The sequence below is a fragment of the Malaclemys terrapin genome, chromosome 2 (assembly GCF_027887155.1).
Source record: "Malaclemys terrapin pileata isolate rMalTer1 chromosome 2, rMalTer1.hap1, whole genome shotgun sequence".
NCBI lineage: Eukaryota > Metazoa > Chordata > Testudines > Emydidae > Malaclemys > Malaclemys terrapin.
In genome coordinates, this window is record NC_071506.1 from 254554218 (window position 1) to 254577491 (window position 23274).

The window sequence follows — 23274 nt, forward strand, 5'->3', positions numbered from 1 at the left end:
TCCCTGCCTTCATGGTGAATTCTCTAACAAAGTCAGACTGTCTAAAAAAGATTACCTTACTTTTTTCCACAGAAAGGGCACAATAGGCATAGTTTGACTTGTATATTGGGTGGGGGGGCAGCTCCAGCCAAGTCAACAGGGCCACGCATGGGGGACAAATTCCACACCTGCCCAAGGCTCGCAGGGCTGGGCCTGCCATGGGGGTCACCGTTGGCCTATGAGGCTGGGCACCTGCCCTGGTGTTTGTTTGGGTCTCACACAGGTATCCTGGGGGGGATTTAACCAGGACCACAGGGTGGCTAATGTGCAGGAGCCCCAGCCAGGCGGGGGGGTAGGGAAAGGAGGTGCGTGTGTACTGGGAGGAGTATTTGGGGGGTGCTGGAGGGGATACTTGTGGGGTACTGGAGGGGGTACCTGCGGCCTCACACTCAAGGCAAGGTGGCAGTGTTGCGCTCCCTGTTATAGTGGCAGGGTGGCTGGTGGAGGCCCCGGATGCAGCACCAGTCCATCAGTCAGCACCTCCCTGCAGGTCTCTCCCCCTCCCCCGGGGGAGGCAGAGACCTAGCCCCGTCATCCCTCCTGGCCAGGCTTTGAGGCCCTGCATTGGTGCAGGCATCCTGGTCGAGAGGCACTTGCTGTCTCCACTTACCTGGCAGGCTGGGCCAGGCCAAGGTAGGCGGGATCCGACATCTGCGGTTGCGGGGGGTGGGGGAATCAGCTGCGGCTGCAAAGGTGGGACCAATCAGGCAAGGAGACAGCTTTTTCTGAGTTGCAACATCTGCTCTCAAGGAAAAATCCCAGACATTGCCTCTTATTTGAAAAGTTTGGACGCACAGCGAGCAGACTACCAAAAAAGAGGCAATGCTCGGGAAAACCCTAATTGCCACAGTTAAGTTACCACATGGCTCTTTCTAAGTGAGCACATTCTTTACGGATTACAGAGAAAACATATTGACACATGCTAACAAGCTTCCCAGAGATCACTCCTACTACAACCAGGGCTCTGGATGGTGAATAGTCCTTCAAACCCCACCAGGGCTTGGCCTGTGGTTAGGCGTTCATAACCCCTTTTGCTCAGAACAAGAACCCTTGTGACTGTGAGTTATCCCTTTATGCTGTTTGGGCCTTTTGATCCTGGGAATAGATTACTGGTGGCCAAAGGTCCCTTCTTAAAGGCAAAGTTTCAAAAGAGCAGGGCTGGAGGTGGGCATTTGCATTTCCTGCCTCTCAAGGGATCTAGGGGTTATAGTGGACCACAAGCTAAATATGAGCTAACAGGGTGATGCTGTTGCAAAAAAAGCAAACATGATTCTGGGATGCATTAACAGGTGTGTTGTGAGCAAGACACGAGATGCTTTCCATGGCTATATATGTTGTTCCTCATCTATCATCCCAGCGCAGGGTAAGGGTTATCTCTGGCTGAGTGACATCTGGATAGCTCATGAATGTGCCATATGCACCCCATAATTTACAAACCTACAAACAATTCCTATATGAGGCTGCCAAGTAGGGAGAACAGGATCATTAAGGATGAAGATTCCCTCCATCAGGGCAACTGGGAGATAATACAGCTTCCCTAGACTCCCCAAGTGACTCACACACAAAGCATAATTTCGTCCCATCTTCAGGCTCCTCTCTCACCTCCACAGCAGCTTTGTGAATCCCAGGAGTGCAACAGACTTCAGAGAGAAAATGGAAAGATCCATAAGGGCTGATTGGCAGGGGCAGGCAGTTCAAGTGCATGAGCTCCTCACCCGCTTCACCTGCTGTGTGTCCCCCAACTGCAGAATGATATCACACCTGTGGCAGACATTAAGGTCAGAGTGCTCCCTAGCTAGTGCAATATATGAGGGGTCTTTTTGAGCTGTAAGTCCCAGCTTCTCAGGAACCAACATTCCCCCCCTTCAGTGTTAAAACTTCTTCTTTATTTACTAAGTGTACAAGGAAAACCTGGTTTCCAGAATCAGCTTTGTCTCTCATACTTTTCTTCATGGCTGATGTAAATATATTAATGCAGTTACTTACCAAGCTATAACTTTCCCCAAGCAAACACAGACAGACAGACAAGCACAGATAACAGAGAAGACAGCAGAAGAGGGAAAAGGACAAAAAGCTCAGCTGTGGTTGAACTAAAATAGTGTTATCATGTCAAAGGTGGCACCTGTCTTGGATTGGCAGGAAGTCTGGTCCATGGACATTCGGGTCATCCTGGAGTTGGAGTGAAGTCCTGTTGTCAGGAGAAATTGCCACCTCTCTCCCAATAACAGGAACCAGTGGAGCAGGCAATGACCAAATTCAGGACAGGCTAGGTCATATTGAGAAACAACGTGGTCTGGTGAGTCTCAGGGTCAGTAGGTCCTTCTAGAGCAGGGGTTCTTAGGACAAATTTTTTGGTGGCCTCAGAATACGGCCACCAACTCTTGCTGGTGGCCGCACTCACACTTTTTCATAAAATACTTAAATAGCTTTAGGAAAACCAAATAAATATGCACAAATTACGATTTGGACATGTATATATTTATTGCTAGCTAGTAGGTCTGTTGTGAAAAGTGATATTAACAAACATACAAGTATCACTTTTAACAGCAGTCTTACTCAGCCCTGGCAAGCCTGGAGACAAATTAAGCCCTGGATGGAGGGTTGGGGGAGGCATTGGGAGCCAGCGGAGATGGGGGTTGGAGGAGATAGCAGGGGACCGGAGCCTGAAGCCCTGCTACCAGAGCCTGAAGTCTCGCAGCTGGAGGACAGGGCCCAGGGCTGGAGCCCGAAGCCATGTGGCTGGAGCCTGGGACCTGCTGTCACACAGCCAGAGTCCAGGGCTGGAGCCCAAAGCCCCATGTCCAGAGCCTGCCACCCCACTACCCCAGGGCTGAAGCCCAAAGCCTGAGCCCCACCACCCCTGGGAAGGCAGGGAACTCACTGGCTGCCTGGTCCTCCAGCATTGTGCCCCAGGTGACTCCAGAGGGGGGCAGAACCCAATCCCTGCTAGTAGCCCCAGCAACCAACATCAAGGCAGTGCATCCAGGTGCAACAGGGAGGAGGCCATCCACGCCCCCCCCCCCCCGCCCATCACAGCCCAGGAGGCTGTGGCCGCGAGAAAAGCCCCTGGTGGCTGCATGCAGCCACGGTGGCCTCATCCGAGAAATGCTGTATAGAGGCCCTCAGGATGCTTCTGGCATATGCCAATCTGCTGCTTCACAACGCCTGGCAGACTTCCTTAATTCCATGGTGTGGAGGGCTACACAATACATATCTTTCTCAATGGACAACAGACAACCAGAAAACATTCAGGGATCCCACAAGATAGCTGACTTTCCATCACAGCAAAGCATGATGGAAGGCACACACATGCCCCTAAATGGTCTTAGTGTGGGACATGCTCCCTAAAAAAGCAGAAAGCACACACTCATGAATATGGTTTTTGTGTTCAAACATCAGCTGCAGTTTACAGAGGTTGTGGCCATAGTCCCCACTTTATGCTATGACTCCTGGGTGTTAAATAAAGTATCCCTTTCTGCACTGTTTGAGAGTTGAGCCAGCAAGTCTATGGTCATCCTGAATGAGCAAGCAAATACTATGCACACCACACAGACTCCCACGAGAACACACTGATGGAAAAATCATTGTGTGTGCTACTTTAGCTCCGTCCTTCCCTCAGGAGACTGAGAGTTTTCCTTGAGAACATGGCTCCTGAACCCCATAGTGAATTTCCAACAGGGTCAACACCAAGAAGTGCAGTGTTCCCAGCTCCACCTAAGTGGCCATAGAGAGGTCACTTGACCTTGTCAAAATGAGAACAAGGCATCGGCATCAGACTGGTACCCCATTAAAATAACCCCTTGCAAATGTTAACAGGGTTTTCCTGATCTGTTCTATGATACATAATACTCCTGTGAGACCTGGACTACCCTGGCCTGGGGGGGGACGACAGACATAAATGACTTAATGACCTCTGCTGAACAAGGAACAATACGAGAGAAGCTACAGTACTTACAGCACCCTCACCTTTTGTGGGAGAATATGCAACAGTTGCCCCTAGCCTCATGAACGTGCCATTTCTCCGGCATGTATTCTAGACAGCTATTACTGATGTGAATTTTCCATACACACCTGCCCATTATACACATTTCTGATGTCTTGTATGTTTCCAAGTTCTGTGTTTGTTCTTTTCATTACCCAGTGCTCACTGCATAGCCCCTGGTTGGCTGCCAGCTGGGGTCCAAGAGTAGACGAGGAACACTTTTGCATTTTGCAGCTTGCAGGCCCAATAGGACAAATGATCCTCTACTGCATACCCTATTATGATAGTGGCATTTTGAAAACCCATTAGGCTGTGAGTGCTCACCTAGATTCAGAGCATCCGGGCAGTGTGGGCAGCCAGAGCAAGGGCTATATTTTCAGAACGTCTGGATCATTCTGGACTACAGCTTTGAAAATTCTTGTTTTTAAAAGCATCCATAACAGAGAGCTCAAGTCCCCTGATGTTTACCCCATGGCTTCCTTTGGAACTCATGCTACATAGGCCTTACTCAAATTCACACAGGAAGGCTGTGATAGACCTGGGAATAGACTCCAGGTCTTCACCTGCAAACCATCTTTCTGCCTCTCAAGATAATGTGCCTTTACCGTAAAGGAAAGAAATGTCCCTAATTTGTGGTTATTTACAGCACTGTAAATCAAGCATTTGCCATGAAGTACCAATAAAAATTGTTTAATATCAGACTTAAATAACTAAACTCTCAACAGCAGCTCATAAAATGAGACTTGGCAGTTCTTATGCAGTTATGGTTAAATTGACAGTCCTTTAGGGAGTTAAGATAGCCAAAAGCAGTAATAGTTAAGAACAAAGTGATAGATAGTGCAGTTTGTTGGTTGGACAGTCTTTATAGCACACTGTTGAGCCCTTCACATGTTGAGAACTGTTAATTAGCACTGGGATGGGAGAATGAAGATATCAGTTAATGGGAGACTTTGTCATTCAGTACTATCCTACTGAACTCATATAGCCTTCACCCATATGGGCCTAGACAGAAGAAGGAGCTTTGCCATAAAGGGTCCAGTTGCCATCTGTATGTAATAGGATACTTTTCAAACAGGAAGAAAGATGAAAGAGGAAGCAAGTCCAAAAGAGGCTGAAAGGGAAAGTCAAAATCTGAAGACCCAGAGCACAAATGTAAAAAGAACATCCATTAAGAATCCACATCTCAATTCCCTTTAAAAAGTCAGGTGTGAGAGTTAAATTAGCCTTGAGCAAGGTCCAAGTTCCACTGCCAATAACCACTTCCACTGCCAATAGCCCAAGCTGACATAACAGAAGCATTTGGGGACTTTTCTGTAGCATTAGGCATTCATGTCTCTTTTCCACTTATTTTTAAAAAAAATTATTTGTATTGTGGCCAACTATTTCGCTCTTTGTTAAACAAGGTGAGTTTAGAAATGGGGCCCAAATCAGATCCACAACCCTACATTTTGGGGGACTTTAAACTCTGTCCCCAGACCTGGATCTGAATTTTGCAATCTCTCATATCCTGGAGCAAAACACGCTGAAACTTTGGCATGTTCAAAATCGGGATCCAAATTTTTTGCAGCATGATCCCACCTCTGGGCTACATTTCTGTTACAGTTGTGAAAGCAAGGCAATGCTGCAGTGCAGTACAGGCCTGTGATCCACACCTAGTCACACTCCCCACCCCTACAAGAACGCTGAAGCAACTTTCAAAACTAAATGCCAGAGGGCACTAGGAGTGTTCAGTGTTTTTCAGTCTGCCAGGTGATTAAATCGATTTTCCTGATATTAACTTGTGCAACTCAAGATTGTGTCCTTCATGCCCGTGCATGAGTGTGTCCAGTGGCACAGAACGGCATCAGCCCAGAACAGCTCAGGCTTTATGCCACAAAAAACTGGCATATATGCCGGGGGTGGAAAGTCTGCAATGGTGAAAGTCAGCCACAAACTTCCTTTTGCCACGTGATTCAGAGGCATTCTGGGCAGCCCAAAAAAGTGGCAGCACTGGCTGGGGACGGTGTCTTGTCAGTGTGGCCAAAGAAATGTGCTGACTCAGTACATCTCTGCTACAACCTTCACAAGCTGGACCCCCAGACAGAGTTAATACTAGCTACCCTCCCACAGGGGGACTCCTCCACCAGGCACAGTTACTTTCACTGACACATAGAGGTTAGAATTGCCTTCCTGTGCCAGCTTTGGAGAATAAGGCCTAGCATCTGTCAGAGCATAAGAAATGGCAGCATCAGAGCCATCAGCATGAGCATGAGACTGTTCAGGGGAAATTCCCATGTGAGACTCTGAAATCAGATTCTGTGTACTCTTCTCTCTCTAGCCCAGCACACTATGCCAGGAGGATCCGTCAGTAGCCATGACCTCGCTAAGCAGCCACTGTCACCTGGGATGCAGTGAGCTGCTATTTTCAGTCACTCATCAAGGTGGCTACTAACAGAAAGGCTACAATTCCCCTCCTCCCTCTGCTTATCACATGCTGCCCCCATTCTAACAACCCCATAGTACTACTACATAGAAAACAGAGAGAACATGGAAAGAGAAATGACCATTTATTTCAAAAACAGCAAGATGTGGTTTGCAGTTATTTATTTTATTAAAATGGTTACAATATGTTGAAACAAAAAAGAGCAATACTAATAATGTTTGTTTTTCCTACATCATAAATAATTATTGAGTCTCCATTAGCTGTTGGCTCAGCATTGATCATGATCCTTGTTATTTAAAAAAACACACACACACATACAACCTATTAGCATTTATGTTTTTAGAAAACATTTAAGCAGCAACAGAAAAAAATAAATTAAAGAAAATTGTAACAAGAAATGATGCAAGTATTTGTTAATTGTAAAACCTACTTGATATGTTTTTTGCAGGCTATTCTTTGTGCTTTGATCGTTTAAAAAAAGACAGACATGTTTCTAAAATGGCTTGTCTTCTCCAGTTTATCCCGGAGAAGTCACTGAAAGTACTTTTCATTTTTAACAATATGACAAATATTGTTGTCATTTACTCAAATAAAACACTGAGAATATATCTAACAGATTAGTTTGACAAGACAATCAATTTATTGTCACAAAATATTTAATACCAGAATAACTTATAATAGTATGAACAAGAGTGAAGTATTTACTTTCTGTTCTTAGTTACAAACTCACATTATTATGACAAAAATCCAAAAATTCAGGTATCAAAAATTATTGTCATGGAATTCTAAACACATAATGATGCAAGTTAATAAGAGGTATACTTCAACTGTTCATACAGTCATGACATATGTTTCCTGCTTGGCACTTTATGTCAATGCAAATCAGCAATTTAGAAAACAAAGTAAAAATATATATGTACAAAATATTTCCATATCAATCATTTCCACTGTACCCTAAATAAACCCAACATAATAGTATGTTACATCAGGAAGTGTCCTAGAAGTCACAAAAAGGATATTTGCTATATATCTTGACTATTTTAGTGCAACTGGAACAGACTATGCTTGTAGGGGAGTTTCATTATTGGCCCAATCCTGCTTCCGCTGAAGTATACGGGAGTTTTGCTGTCAACGTCAACATTGCAGGATCAAAGAGCTAGCAATAACCACTGATAGGTTACCCACAGGAAAAAATATCCAAACCCTAGGAACAATCAACTCTTTTCCAGTTTTCTGTAACTGATTCAGTACAAATTATATTTGGCTTCACCACTGTTTATTCAAGCACTGGTTAGGATATTGTTGTATGATTCAAGAAAACCTAGCACACCAAACACAAATTTCTGCTTTTACATTGATTATATCACTCAATAGCAGTCAAGTTTAGAGACTTAAAATGTTATTTTTAATGCCTGATTTAGCATTGACTTTAAACCCTCCTAAGATACATGCTGATATTTTTCAATGTTTCATGTCCCAGATGTTTTTAATTTGGGGTTTAACTTGGAGTATATATAGTTTTGATTATGTCTTTTTTTCCATTGAAATGTGAATTGTCAATCAACTGTCCTTATTTGATACAGTATGTACAAAATAAAAGCATTTGGACATATTAAAGTAATAAGAGTTTCCATTGTGGAAAGTTATTGAGCTCCAGTACAAATAACAAACTGTACTATAGATTTAGTTTGGTACCAGAAGAGATTGGTTTTGTTTATGTATATAATTACTTCAATAAGTCAATAGCAAAGCTTTAGAAGGATGAAACCCAAATTGACTGAACAGACGGTCTTGCTGCAACCTTCACTATAAATCTCTAATTATCACAATGTCTGTGTGTACGTGTGCATTCAGATTAATTTGAATGACTGAAATATTCCTAAACCTGTATGTTTTCTACAGTATTGCACTTTTCAAAGGAGTTATTTTGGTATTTTAACACACTGCAGATACAGGTAAGAAACATGCACAACAACCTCATGGTCACTTTGACAAAACACACTGTACAATTTTTAATAATACTGTGGATTTTTTAAAAAAAGATTTAACATTTTCATTAAGATTCACCAGTCATCAATTTGTATAAGTCAAATACACAACAAGTCTCTCAAGGGCTTCCAGCATAATATGTTCAGCCCATGACTGCTAGGCTCACTTGAAATAATATACAAAGATTAAGGTTAATGGCATTGTCATCTTGAGGCATAACTGTGTTGTACTATGCCCACGTTATAGCTTATTTTTTGAAAGCAAGGCACTTATTGTTATAGCAATGCAGACATTTTATGCGCACATTGATTAACATAAAATAAGTTAATATTTTGATAAAAATGGACTTTATTTTATAATTTACATGCCTTTTATAGAAGCAATTGAACATTTTATTTAATACAATGAAAAAGTCTGGGTCTGAGAGTGTATTTTAATTTTTTAACTGACCATAGTGTAAAAAGAATCTATTTTCAATATTTGCTTCATACCTGTAGATAGGATTTTAGTGAAAACCAATGCTGTGAGGAATGTCCATTTGACCAAAAAATGTAACAATTTCTCAAAACTGCTGAACTAATGGCACTTTAACAGTCTTTATTTCTGATATATGTGATGACTTTTGAATGATGCAGCTGGTAGTTCCCTGCAGTTTATCTTTTCCTTGGGCAAGGTTTGTTAGGGCCATCGCTGCATTGATCTCCTTCCAGTATGTTTCATCTTTGCTTGTTCCTTTTCTGTTAGCTGCGCTAGATTCAAGCAACAACAAACATTTACATGTACAGATTACATTTCTACCATGACATGTGACCAGGGTACAAATTGCACAGAAAAATTCAAATGGCAAAGACAACCCCTCACTCACCTTTCACACTTGTTGGGTCCATTTTCCAAAGTTTCTGAAAGCAGAGAGAAAATCCTATTATTGTCCATTTTGTGCACAGGATTTCCCAAAACATACCCCAGACCCAGCATTAACTTGGCTCAGGTGGAAATAAGACTACTTTTGAAATGGAGATTAGTCTTTGATGAAAGTAGTTGTATAGATATCCAACGAAAGAGCCTGAAATACTGTGGACCAGATTCACTCAAGGGTCTTAGCCAGGAGGAACTAGCATAGACCCTGAGCAAGGCACCAGATGACAAAAAGTCCACTTTGAGAGGCTGTGGCCAGGTAAAGACACAGGGGTATCATAACTAGCAAGTCCCCCAAAGTAGGTAACTTTAATGGGGAGGGATCTGCTCTCGAGGGATGAATTCCTCCTGGAGCACAGTGTACCAGGCTTGGGCGGTAGATGTAATTCTCCCAGCTTCAACAAAGGTGACTCTGGCCCTGGAAACTTACTTATAGGTTCTGGTGGGATGGAGCTAGATGTTAAAAAAAATAATCCGGAGGACATCAGGAATGATAAGAAACATGAAAAAGCAGAATCACAGTCCTGTACGAATCTAAGGGTAAATTTTCTACAAAACAAAATTTCCACTGACAAGACAGTATGTGGTTTTAAATGTGACCCTGACCCAGTCTGCAACTAAACCACAAACAGGGATTTAAGAAGGATACATATTTACATAACTAACAAACACACATGATCAGTAGCATTTAGTGATTTTGTTGCATCACAGGCATTTTCTCCTTCGCCCCATCCAGAGGATTCTTTTCAGAAAAATTCTGAGAGGGGAGGGGAAAGTTGCATCAGCATATAGAACATTATATGTGATTATGCTATATCCTGCAAAATTTCCAGGGTGCAACAAGTGGCACATATAGACCTATGAAACATCTGCCAGGCAAACCAAGCTTTGGGGGGCAACTTGCCCCTTAGCAAATGACACCCTTGCCCACTCAAGAATGATAATTGTTCATTCAAGGAAGTTCTCCACAGTAACAAACAGAGGTGGATTTCCAATTAGGCACAGTAGGCACATGCCTAACAGTGTTGGTGTTCCCTGTCTGTATGTCTGGATTCCACAGAAGACATAATGTGACCCTGACCCAGTCTGCAACTAAACCACAAACAGGGATTTATATATTTGGGAATCAGGCTGATCACTGGTTGCCAGCCACCATGATAATTCCAAGGATGATCTTTTCTTTAAATAGAGCTTCCATCTGAAGGGATCCCAAAACACTTTACAAACTTTACTAGGTAATTGTGCAAACTATATATAAAGGATCACTTCATCCGCCAGTGGAATGCAACCACTTCTGTCATGAAACCTGGCATATGTTTATCAGCATAACACAGCACATAGCAATATTCCATAACAGTTCAGGGTGGGAAGTGAAGAATATGATATCTAGCTGACATTGCAGGAGAAAAGTAAGCTGTCAGGAAATAATTAAATGAGTTAGAATTTGGCTAGTGTGCCAAACTTAACAAATACCCTCTCCTCTTCCAAAGTGCTATGAGTTTCATAAATCTTCCCAAGTGGTCAGGGACCTGAGTTTTCTATGTCTTTTCAAGATGAAATGTCCAAAAGCACAGTGCCCCCTAGCAGTATTTTAGGGTATTGCTTCAGTACTGGACTCAGCAGGGAAAATGTGTGATCTGTACAGAGGGAGGGAGTCACAGAGAGAAGAAGAAACATTTGATTTGGTGGGATGTATTGAATCATCCCAGTATAACAAAGGCAACCTTCTTAACCCTTTTCAGAGTGGTAGCCGTGTTAGTCTGTATCAGCAAAAACAACGAGGAGTCCTTGTGGCACCTTAGAGACTAACAAATTTATTTGGGCATAAGCTTTCGTGGGCTAGAACCCACTTCATCAGATGCATGAAGTGAAAAATACAGGAGCAGGTATAAATACATGAAAGGATGAGGATCCTTTACCAAGTGGGAGGTCAGTCTAATGAGATAAATCAATTAACAGCAGGATACCAAGGGAGAAAAAATAACTTTTGAAGTGGTAAGAGAGTGGCCCATTACAGACAGTTGACAAAAAGGTGTGAGTAACAGTAAGGGGGAATTAGTATTGGGGAAATTAAGTTTAGGTTTTGTAATGACCCAACCACTCCCAGTCTTTATTCAGGCCTAATCTGATGGTGTCCAGTTTGCAAATTAATTCCAGTTCTGCAGCTTCATGTTGGAGTCTGTTTTTGAATTTTTTTTTTTTGAAGAATTGCCACTTTTAGGTCTGTTATTGAGTGACCAGAGAGATTAAAGTGTTCTCCTACTGGTGTTTGAATGTTATGATTCCTGATGTCAGATTTGTGTCCATTTATTCTTTTGCGTAGAGACTGTCTGGTTTGGCCAATGTACATGGCAGAGGGGCATTGCTGGCACATGATGACATATATCACACTGGTAGATGTGCAGGTGAACGAGCCCTGGATTATGTGGCTGATGCGGTTAGGTCCTATGATGGTGTCCCTTGAATAGATATGTGGACAGTAATTCTTTTCTTCTTATTCATTTATTTTCTTTCATTTTAAGAGAATAGGATGGGGGTGAATATGCCCCGCCTTGTAATAAAGAAACCTATGTGGGTAGGTGTACAAATAGAAATGGGAAAAAATAATGAATGTCACTGTCATAAGAACACACACTCACTCAAGCATCTGTGAGACTTTTACTTTAGGAAAACATTCTTGTGAACAAAAAAATTGCTTGTACAAACATTTGAGGAACGTGGCCATGAATAGTGATCAGTATTCCAATTCCACTGTTGATTTCAATGAGTATTTGCAAATCTTTTTTAGGAGTGTTCATCTAGATATAAATGAAAGTGACTTGCCCAAGATCATACCAAAACAGTACCACAGCCAAAAAATATAATCTAAAGGCTTGTCTACATGAGAGGTTTAAATTGCACTAATTTTAGCTAGAATACACTCAAATAACCTGAGTATATACAATGCAATTCTAGTCCTCACTCACCGACACTTACCATTATATGATGCTATTGTTTTAAATAAAAATAACTTTTTAACTCAGTCAGGGTTTGTTTTCAAAAATAAATAGATTTATTTAAAATATTTGCCTCTAAAATTGGACTCTAATAGAAATATCATTGATTATTTTGCAAAGTTCTTGCTAAAAATTGATAAAAGAGAAAGATTGTATAACGAACTCCGAAAGCCTTTAATTTCTAGTGTTGTGGCCCTTTTTTGCTGCCAAAATTCCTTTGCTTCTACTCCAAGTTTCTACTGCACTTCTTGTCTTGCACTTCTATAGTAGCCAAGAATCTCAAAGCACTTTACAAAAAGTATTAATTAAGCCTCACAACAATCCATTGAGGTTGGTAAACACTGTCTCCATTTTATAGATGGGAACAATGCAGCACCAAAAGGCTAATGAGCCCATTCAGCCAGGTGATGAGTGCATTTACCTCCCCCTGATGTCAAGGGGAATTGAGGGTCTCTAGGACTGCTCAGCACCTTGGAAGATCAAGTCTTTAAAATGACTGGACCAAATTCACAAAGCAAAGTTACATTTTGTTTGTTGTTCACCTCTCGTAATTTGTCCCACTCTGTCTCTCTGAGTATTGGACATGTCTTTTGACATTCTATGTATCTGAATACCAACTAATCAGAATATTTTAACTGCAAAGGCAACACATGGGTGAAAACAATTTCTGAATGTAAAAATATACCCACAGAACGCTGTATTTCTGAACAACAAAGGAGATGGTGATCTTGAATGCTGAAAGCCAGAATATATAATGTATTCCTGAAACTGGTGCCTTTTCCAAAGAGACAGATCCTTTTCAGTCGCAATGGTAAAAATGGCATGACACTGGCACGGAATACTATCCTTGACAATGGTATTTGCAAGGAATTAATTAATAATGCCAAACATACGAAATCCCATTGACCATACTGAGGTGAGCACTTGGTCACCAGCAATGTACAGACTGAGCATTTTAATCTTGACCCATAACTACTATAAAATAGATTTGAACTGCAGATCCCAAATATGACCAGTACTTTATTCAGAATAGCAGGGATACCCCAGATTTACCCTATTTAGTAGCCATAAGCATAGGAGCTATCTTAATTTGCATAAAGTAGATCTGATTGCAGACATCTTTCTCTTTACTATAGAGGCATGCCTCTCCTTTTGGTTTGATCAGGATGGAGCAATACATACTGGGATCTTAAGCCTCAATGAGCCAAGCTTATTTACTAAAAAATAATACAACTACAGGCTGCATTGTAAAGGTCTCTGGTCCACATTTGGCTTTGGTATAATATTTTGGTTACCGACCCTGTGTAGCTTGATAAAAGAACAAGCCAATATCATGTCATGCACTATGTACAGTATTACCAAATTATAGGACCTCCATAGCACTTTACATATGAAAAGCACTGTATAAACAACTATGTCTTGAAGAAGAACTCCAAAGTTTGTCTCTCTCACCAACAGAAGTTGGCCCCATAAAAGACATTACCTTACCTATCAGGTCTCTCTAATATCCTGGGACCAACACGGCTATAACAACACTGCATATGTAAAGATAAATGTATAGTAATACATACTACATGACAGGCACCTGCAGTCATTATCAACTGCATAACACTTTCTATTGAATTCCAAATATCACATGTTCTAAATGTCCTCCCATTTCAACTGCATACAATATTCTTCTTCTGTGTGCTACTGAAAAGGTACTGGGTTAAGTCTCAAAGAGTGATGCACTTCAGTGATGGGAGGAGTGATTTCTGTGTACACTTTGAAAAATACTTCAGGGTCCTTGGGGTGAAAGACAATTAAACAGCAACAGTCAGAAATGCCTTTTTATTCTGTGTTTGTACTGTGTCTAGTACAGGGTACGCTGACCTACAACTGGGGTCTCTAAGAGCTACCACAACATAAATAATAAATAATTATGAATGTTGTTGTTGTTGTACCTTCCTTTCTGCTGTTCCTGTCTGCTCCCAACTGCATAAGCACTCAAGAGGGTTAGATTCTGATTGGCCAGGAATGCTTCATTGTGTTCCCACCATGTACCCAAAGAGACTAGCTAGGCTGAATATTTGTTCCCTGTTGTTTATAGCAGGAAGTACCAATAAATCTCCTACCAATGGGATCCTATATACCTTTCCATTAATAGAAGTGTTCAGTATAGAGTAAGCATTAAAACTCATAGCATTCAGTGCCAAGATTATAGTTACTGGACAATAATAGCTCTGTAATGCAGTATGGTGTTTTTCAGGAGTCACATAATTATCATTATTAATACATCACACATATAGTCTATTCTGTTTTTTATATTAAAAGTTCTGTAAAAGTATTAACTCATTAATAATCCTGACAACACTCTCGTGAGGTAACTGTTATTAACTTCATTTGAACAGATGGGGAAAATGAGACACAACGTACTGAAAGTGACACTATTCACTTGAAACCTCGTCAACTGCAAAAGAAAAGTTAAAAGTCATTTATTTTGGTTACTGTGCCTGTCCTGAGCCCTCCTAACAGTTTTAGTACTTTCATCAGCACAGTTGCCTATTTTAAAAATATTTTTTCTCTCCCTTGCTACAGTGTGAAAGACCTACACAAACTGAATAACTCACTACACAAGAGATACAGGGAAACTGACTAGACAGAACAGGCTGTCAGGTGCACTAAGTCAAACTGAGGAAAGAGCAAGGTTTTTTTTCTCCAGTGTCTTTCCATTACATTTATCTTAGCTGTTACTTGTAACAATAACAGGCAAAACTTTTACAAACAGAAATGTGTTTTTTTAAGTTGACAGTGTCCCTTTACATGACTTGTCCAATGCCCCAGAAGGAATTGGTGTAAAAGCCAGGACAGGCATACAGGAGCAGTCCGTGCAACTAGGACAGACCCCAGCAAACTAAGGTCTCCTTATTTTGACATGCTTGCAGCAGTTTCAATTATTTTAGAAACACTCATAGGCCTGTCTAGTTATTTCAGTCTAGCCCCAGTATGGAAAGAGGCTGGAATTTAAGAACAATGCTTTCAATAATATAAATTACAGCTACAGCTTAGTCTTCATTTTGATCTGACAATATTATTCTTACAGCACGCACTTGTGAAATTATGAACAGCTTCACCAAAGTTCCCTCTAGTGAGCAACTAAAGAAAAAACGATCAGTTATGCTGCGTCCTGCTTAAGAGACGCACATCCACCTTCCCTCCTATTTTATGTGCCTTTGTGTGCCAAACCCTGCTTTTTTGTTATCATTTAGAATATGCAGAGCAAATGGAGCTTGCAATTCAAAGGGGAAGGGGCGTGTATTAGAGGATGGAAGAGAGAAAAAGAGAAGGTTACAGATTATTATATAGTGAAAACAAACCAACATGGAAATTGAGACACAGGAAGTCAATCTCATGTGACTGAAACATATTTAGAATGTATAGATTCCTTATGAATTATACATTCTCTATTCCAGAAATAAAGACATCTCTGATCAAAAGGGTCTCTTTGGCCCTAAATCGTGAATACTGTAAAATATTTGCTGGGTTGACAAAAGGCCATGTGTATAACAATCTTCATTTTAAAATTGGCAGCAGCACTCAACTGTTTCTCTTTCCTCCTCTTGTGCACTGTCTTTTGTTGGTTTGGGAGACCCTGGTTTCACGTGTGTTGACCAGCATTTTCAAAACAAGCAAAAGAAAGAAACAGAAGGAGGAAGAGGGATGAGGAATAATAGGAGTCAGCTGAATGAAAAATAAAGTTGACGTGTATGTAAATTAGTGGTGATGTGATATAATTCTCTGGGTTACAGACATACCTTGATTGTATAATGCTTTTCAAACCACAGTTTAATGGTACATGACTTAAACAGCAGTGTGAGAAAGCAGAGGGGAAAGCTGGGTTCAGTGGAGTTAATATTATTATATTAATTTACATTGATATAGCTCCTTTCCTCCCAGTGGATCCCAAAGTAAACCATAAACCATTCAACATCACTAAAATTGAGCCACCTTTGGAGCACGAAGGTAGCAAGCAATCAGCATAGCCGTAGAGCATGCTACGCCACAGAATGGAGAGACAATTGTAATCATGAACACTAGGCCATTCTCCTACTCTTACAAAGAGTGTCATTTAATATCCATGCAGAGCAGGTAGTACCTTCTGAAAGACCCAAACTCAGTAAACAGCAGTTCATCTGGCATGAATGGAGGAAATGTGAGTTGACCCGTCTCTGTACTCAATCAATGGAGACTAGGTGTTACTGTTCTGATCCTTCAATCAAGAAATATACTTTTTTCTGGAGGACTAATTCTGTTCAGCTAATGGGCCATTCTATCAAACTGCTTTGTAGAGCATTTATGATCATCTTCTGACCCCAGAAACTGGTGCAAAGGCTTCAAAAAGCCTTTTCCCTTTGTGTTCCCCTGCTCCATGTCTCACTGTTCTACAGAAGCCCCATGACAGATAAATTACAGAGAGAGGAGGGTAGAATGGAAATCTCACTCTGAATCTGACTGCTTGTATATAGTTTGTTTTTTGCAGTGAAGAAAGTCCCCCCTCCCCATCTCCCCATCATTAGCATCTGCAAATTTGTAATCAGCAGAACTACAAGGAACAAGGAGTAATGGTCTCAAGTTGCAGTGGGGGAGGTTTAGGTTGGATATTAGGAAAAACTTTTTCACTAGGAGGGTGGTGAAGCACTGGAATGGGTTACCTAGGGAGGTGGTGGAATCTCCTTCCTTAGAGGTTTTTAAGGTCAGGCTTGACAAAGCCTTGGCTGGGATGATTAGTTGGGAATTGGTCCTGCTTTGAGCAGGGGATTGGACTAGATGACCTCCTGAGGTCCCTTCTAACCCTGATATTCTATGATTCTATGACTGCTCAAGGCAGTTTACAGCCTAGAGAATCTGGCCTGTCTCCACCTGGAATCAGAATTAAATGTTTCTCCCATGGGGAATTTTCTATCTGCTTTGTGGACAGGGTTGATCAGATTTTGAACAGACCGGCTGCCACTGACAGAATTATTTATGTTAGGTCAGGGGAGAAACGCTGGTTGATTTACAGCCAATTTGCACTGCCAAAGGAATATCAGGCTATGACCTGTGAACTGGACCCACGTCCATCATACTGGTATAATCTCCTGAGCATATACTGGGTTCACACTTGGCAGAAATTTGTCAATGCCTTATTTTGTGGAGCTGGAGGAGGAAAGATGCCAGAAACTCTCAAATGAATGACCTCTAGCCCCATGCTCAGGAGACCAATTCCTTAAATTGATGTTTTCACTGATGATTACCCTCTCTGTATGCTAGAGAGTTATTGAGAAGGCTGTGATGAAGTAGCTCCAGCAACACCTTGCCTCAACCCCCTTTCAATCTGATTTTAGATCTGGCTACAATATAGAGACTGAACTGGTCTTCCTGGCTAATAATCTCTTTCTGTCACCAGACAAAGATGCAGATACCTGTACTGTCCTTCTTAGATCTGTCAGCTGCTCTCAGATTTATCTTTGGACATGGGCAGGTGGAAGAGAGTTGTGTTTGAATGGCCCCATTACCGCTTTATGGAGAGATTCCAGAGAGTGGTATTGGGACATTTAAACATAGATTTGTATTTATTTATAGAGATTTTTTTGCTGTGAGGAGTTGCTCATCTGCTCTGATGGTTCTCTCATGTAGGGTACCACAGTATCGAAATCTGGCAGTCCCCTCTCTTGATTCAAATGTATATGAGGCCACTGGAAGAGAGTGAGATAGTGTGGGCTGCAGTGCCACCAATATGGTGATGACAGTGGGTATGGAGATTATTGGATATAGGCCTTACTAGTTATTCATATATTTGCCAACTCAAGACTGAATAACTGCAATGTTCTGTGCATGGGAGTACCTTTGTAGACCACTTAAACTTCAGCTAGTGCAGAAACATTTTTTCACATGGATCATATTATACCTATTCTCCACAGACTGCATAAGCTACCAGTTTGTTTCAGGGTGCAAACCCAGGTGTTGGCATTGATCGATTCTATAAAGCCCTATATGGTTTGAGTTTTGCCTGTTTCATAAATCACCTCCTTTTGTGCACCCAATTGACAGCTGGAAACAGTGCTGCTCTAGATTATCATCCCTAGATTTGAATGGCTGGGACAAGGCATTCTCTGAAACCTTCACCTCTGGAATTCGCTTCCGGCTCTGGAACATCAGACCCAAGTATGTTAACCTTCAGGGATTGGTACAAGGCCTATCTACTCACTCAAGTCACTGGAGACACAAGAGCACGAAGTTTTCTCTGTGGAGTTTATAACAGAGAATGGGAAGTGTTGATCTTGGTGGGGAGCTGTTAGCAAACTGAGGGTTGTAAGGAGATTTTAAAATGGAGAGTGGGGAGAGAGTGAGAGTCCATGAGGAGAAAGGGAGTAAGAGGTAAGAAGAGAGGATATTTTCTGGATGTATTTATTTTCTTTATTTTTAATATTAAAATATCCCCTTCCCAGCCAAGATCCTCATAGTACTGCAGACAGACATGTTCAGATTTTCACTCTATTTGAAAACTATAACTAGGAGTTCTTAAAGATTAAAATAAAGCTTTTAAAATAAAAAAGTTAAAGTTAAATGCCGCCAGGGTAAGCTCTATTATACTCCATGGCAAGCCCCAATTGTTTTTCATTAAAAGTGAGGGATAAAGGAGTGGGTTTCAAAGTCATTTTTCAACACTATGTTGACACTACGGCAGTAAAATATGATTTTGTTATGCTAGTTGGCTGTGGGTTTGGGAGCAGACCCTATATACACGGTATAATATTATGATATAAATGCATACACACAGGATGTTTTCAGACTCCTGCCACAGAATTCACAAAAATGTTGCACAGAATTCCAGGGCCCCTGCTCATAACCATTCCCCTGAGCTGTTCAGTTCTCCCACATCCCCAGTCAGCCCTCCCCAACAACAACAAAACATGCTTATACAATGTACAAAAGTCATTTAAGTTGCAAGATACCCTATTATCAGTCCATGCATCAGAATTTCTAACCCAGTGCCAGAACTGATTCCACAGTGTACTTATCCAGCGTCACAGAGTGAAACATGCAAGTCAGAAGAGGGAAAGGAGTTAATTGTTTCTCTCTCTTGCATACACCTGATTGAAGAAAAGGTAAAGGAGCACTTGACATGATCTTTTTAAATATAAATCCACAAAAAATGTCCATTTCAAAGGACAATGGATGTCAGTAATAGTTTTTACAGCCAAATGTTCAAAACAGTCACCTAAGTTGTGCCTAGACATACATGCTACCTATGCAATCACATGGGAAAGGCTTAAAATAGGGCTTCAATGGTGCATAAACAGTGCAAGGGCAAATTTCACCCATATACAGAGAACCTTCACATGCACACATTGACCCACTCATCACAGCGCTTTTGAACCAGTTTCAAGAGGGGAAAGAGCTTAATGGGGCCCCAACAACTTGTTTCAGATCAGAGAAGGGCAAACGACAGATTTCTCAATTCATTGGGAGTCCCAAAACACAAGAAATAATTGTTTTGAGTTGACCTGAAAGGAAATTTTTTTGAACCAAAAAGTTGGAAAAAATCTGTTTTGCGCTGAACTAAATGGTTCATTTGGTCCAAAACAAAAGGTTTCAGTTTGACAGAAATTCATACATGAAAAGACATTTTGAATTAAAAAAAATCAAAATGCTTCATTGCATACATTTCACAACAAAATGTTTTGATTTTTTCAGAATTTTGTTTTGTTTTGTTTTTAGCAGAGACAATTTGGGAAATTCAAGGAGGTAGTTCGGTGCCTTAGTCCCCCTGGGATCTAGCTCAGAGTTGCTTTGTGACGCTGGGCAAGTCACTTAAACCAACATCTCACAGGGGGTCACTGATTGTGTGTTCCTCATTTTCTGAGCACCTGACTTGGGACCCTGGGGTCTGATTTACAGAAGTGCTGAGCACTCACCGCTGCAACTAAAGTCAATGAGAGCTGTGCTTTGAGCATATAAAATGCTATATAATGCTAAGTTCTCTGAAAAATCAGGTCCTGGGCATCTCAAACAGGGCACCCAATATTAGGAGATCTCTCTATGCCTCAGATCCCCATCTGTAAAATGGGGATAATACCACACCCATTGCCTCACAGGGGTGTGGTGAAAATAAATTCATTAATGTTTGTGAAGCACTCAGATACTATAGCAATAGGCACCATAGAAAACCCAGGAGGAAACCAATCATTCTGTTTTCAGAGCAGGGTTTGAATAGCATGCAATAAATAAGGCCTAGGGCCACACACAATGAGGAGAAACAAAATATTGAACAGCTCTTCATTAAATGAGCACCATCCATCCTATGCACTGAACGAGGCAGGACTCCTGTGGAAAAAACGGTATGGTCTAGTCTCTTCCCATCCCAACTCCCAGTCCCAGTTTCCACACACACACATCCCGGCTCCTTGACCCAATCTACTCTTCCCCTCCCCTTGTCTGGCTCTCAGAGAGACAGTCTCTCTGCTCTCAGTTCAGGCGCCTGCACCCCAATCCAACACAGCCCACAGCAGGCTAGAGATGCAATTGCAGGGAAAGTCCTGCTCAGTCCTAGTGTGCACAAAGAATCTTTGGAGTATTTAGCTTCTAAAATCCAGGCAGTCTCTACTTAGAATGTGCAAACCACAATTTTCAAAAGGCTTATAACTTTGCCAAATTTGGATGGATTTTCACAGTGAGGGGAAAAGGCACATCCCTGATACAAAGGCTACGCTCATACCAAATTTCAAGTCCTTTCTCCAAAGCATGGGGGCACTAGAACATTTCCAAGAAATATTTTAACATAGGCAAAGCAATGTATTTTCCCTCACCTCATTCTCAGAAATGGCTCAACCATTTTGGCTCAAATTTTCCTAAAGCTTTAAACATGAGGCAGACTCCTAGCACAGGAAATCTCTGGGCAAGTGAAAACAAGGTCTTATGTTGGGAAGTGTCAGGGACCTGTAGGGACCAAGTGTGGCTGCCCTCCGAACCTGAGGGTAAAGGGCCGCTCTCTCAGCCTGAAAGGACAGGGCCAGGCCAAGCTCACTCCAACACCCAGAAGGGGAGGGGTGGAGCAGGAAGTATAAAGGGCGGGGCCCTTAGCTCAGTCAGGGCAGCACCAGGGAGGGAGGCAGACGCAGACTGCGGGCTGCTCCCTTCAGACTCTGCTGCCACGCCAGGGGAGGCCCTGGACCAGTGGAAACCTCACCTGGAGGAAGGACTGGGGCTGCCAGGACTGCCTGCTGCCGAGTACCCCGAGGGACTGGAGGAGCCGGAGGGGAAGCTGGAGCTGAGGGGCACCCTACGGACCTTTGCCGGTGCTCCCCTGCCTGAGAGGCGCTACGGACCTTTGCCGGTGCTCCCCTGCCTGAGAGGTGCGCTACTGACCTTTGCCAGTGCTCCCCTGCCTGAGAGGCGCGCCCCTGACCTTTGCCGGCGCTCCCCTGCCTGAGGAGCACGCTACGGACCTTTGCCGGCGCTCCCCTGCCTGAGGGGCGCGCTACTGACCATTGCCAGCGCTCCCCTGCCTGAGGGGCATGCTACAGACCTTTGTTGGCGCTCCCCTGCCTGAGGGGCGCGCTATGGACCTTTGCTGGCACTCCCCTGCCCGAGGGGCGCGCTATGGACCTTTGCTGGCACTCCCCTGCCCGAGGGGCGCGTGCCGGACGCTGGCTGGCGCTCTTCCCACCGCTAATTCCCCAGTGGCAGAGGTGTAACCCAGGCCGACCAGTGACGTTGTAACTCTCCACCGCACCGACATCAATCACAGGACCCTTACTAACAGGCAGTGCTACCAGCCCCGCCTATAAGTCTCCGGTACATTATATTTTCTGGGTATGTTTTTAACCTAGGAGAGAGCCTAGAATACAATATAACCAGCTAATACAATTTAGAAGATCCTAAGTTGTGTTTTATCTTCTTTGTCTCCTCCGCTCACCACAACTCAGTTTACCTTTATCTTTTCTATTAGACGTTTCTTATCCAAATATTCCCAGACACCTTCAAAATAACAGGTCCTTGGAGACTTCCACAAACTGGAATGTTTGTCGATGTAGATGCTATGCTTTCGGAGGAGCCCATTCTTCCCATTAAATGAGTGAATGAAAAAGAATACAACAAACAAAGTAAATGAGAGAAGGATATTGCAGCAAAAAGGAGTTCACAAATTTTGTCCAGAGTTCACGAGAAGCAGAAATACCTCTGCTCCTCAAGGTCTCCAACCACTTGCTTGTATGCAAAGGAAGGTTTGGGTCTGTCTTTGTACCAGGAGATTCCCTCCCTTCAGATGTGAGAAGATGGAATCCCCATATGGAGTCTAGCATGGTGCAATTTCAGTGTGCCATCAAGAAAGTGATCTTTGAAAGAGCTCTCAAACTCAGCTATGGTGGTGGGTGTGGTATCAGGAGATAGATAGCTTAGCTTGTGTTCTTGAGGAGCAGAGGAATCTTTACATTTTAAATGTTAACTTATTGGAAGTTGTAAAACAGATGAGGCCATTTTACTCCAGAATAGTGTCTAATGTGTGGGAGGCCTTAAAACAGTAGTAGGTAGATTTGTATATGACACTGTGAACGCTTTGGATCCGAAGAGCTCTAAGAAGAACTGAATGGTTCTTTCGGCAAAACATTTGAAACTGTCTGTGATGAGGTGAATGAGAGTAAGGAGGACTAAACAAATATTTGTACTGAATGCCTTGTCAGAACTATGGGAATTCCTTCTGATAGGATCTATACTTCTAATGTTATTGTTTCTGACAGGCTTACAGACTTTGCAGATGTTTGTTGGCTACTAAATCATTCTTTAAGAATGTTGGCACCATTCCTAAGCCTGACTGGTCTAAATGAGAAGAGGTTTGTTTCACAGTAGATACTACTGCTTTGAGAGAAAGTGATCTTGAAGAAACTAGCTTTCAGAGGAGGGTGGAGGGTGTG

General features: G+C 42.2%; 1 protein-coding gene across 3 annotated transcripts in view; it reads right to left on the reverse strand.

The window, feature by feature from the left end:
* Positions 1 to 6597: 6597 nt before the first annotated feature.
* The window catches only part of MKX (mohawk homeobox), a 57777-nt gene continuing 41100 nt past the window's right edge, over positions 6598 to 23274 (reverse strand). For 2 of the 3 annotated variants that reach the window (XM_054017147.1, XM_054017146.1), the window contains exons 6-7: positions 9298 to 9331; positions 6598 to 9181 (exon numbers count right to left, since the gene is read on the reverse strand). In XM_054017147.1, the coding sequence (XP_053873122.1) occupies positions 8995 to 9181; positions 9298 to 9331 (221 nt within the window). In that variant the 3' untranslated portion in view covers positions 6598 to 8994. The remainder of the gene's footprint in view (positions 9182 to 9297; positions 9332 to 23274) is intronic. The other variant, XM_054017148.1, reaches the window with a different exon arrangement.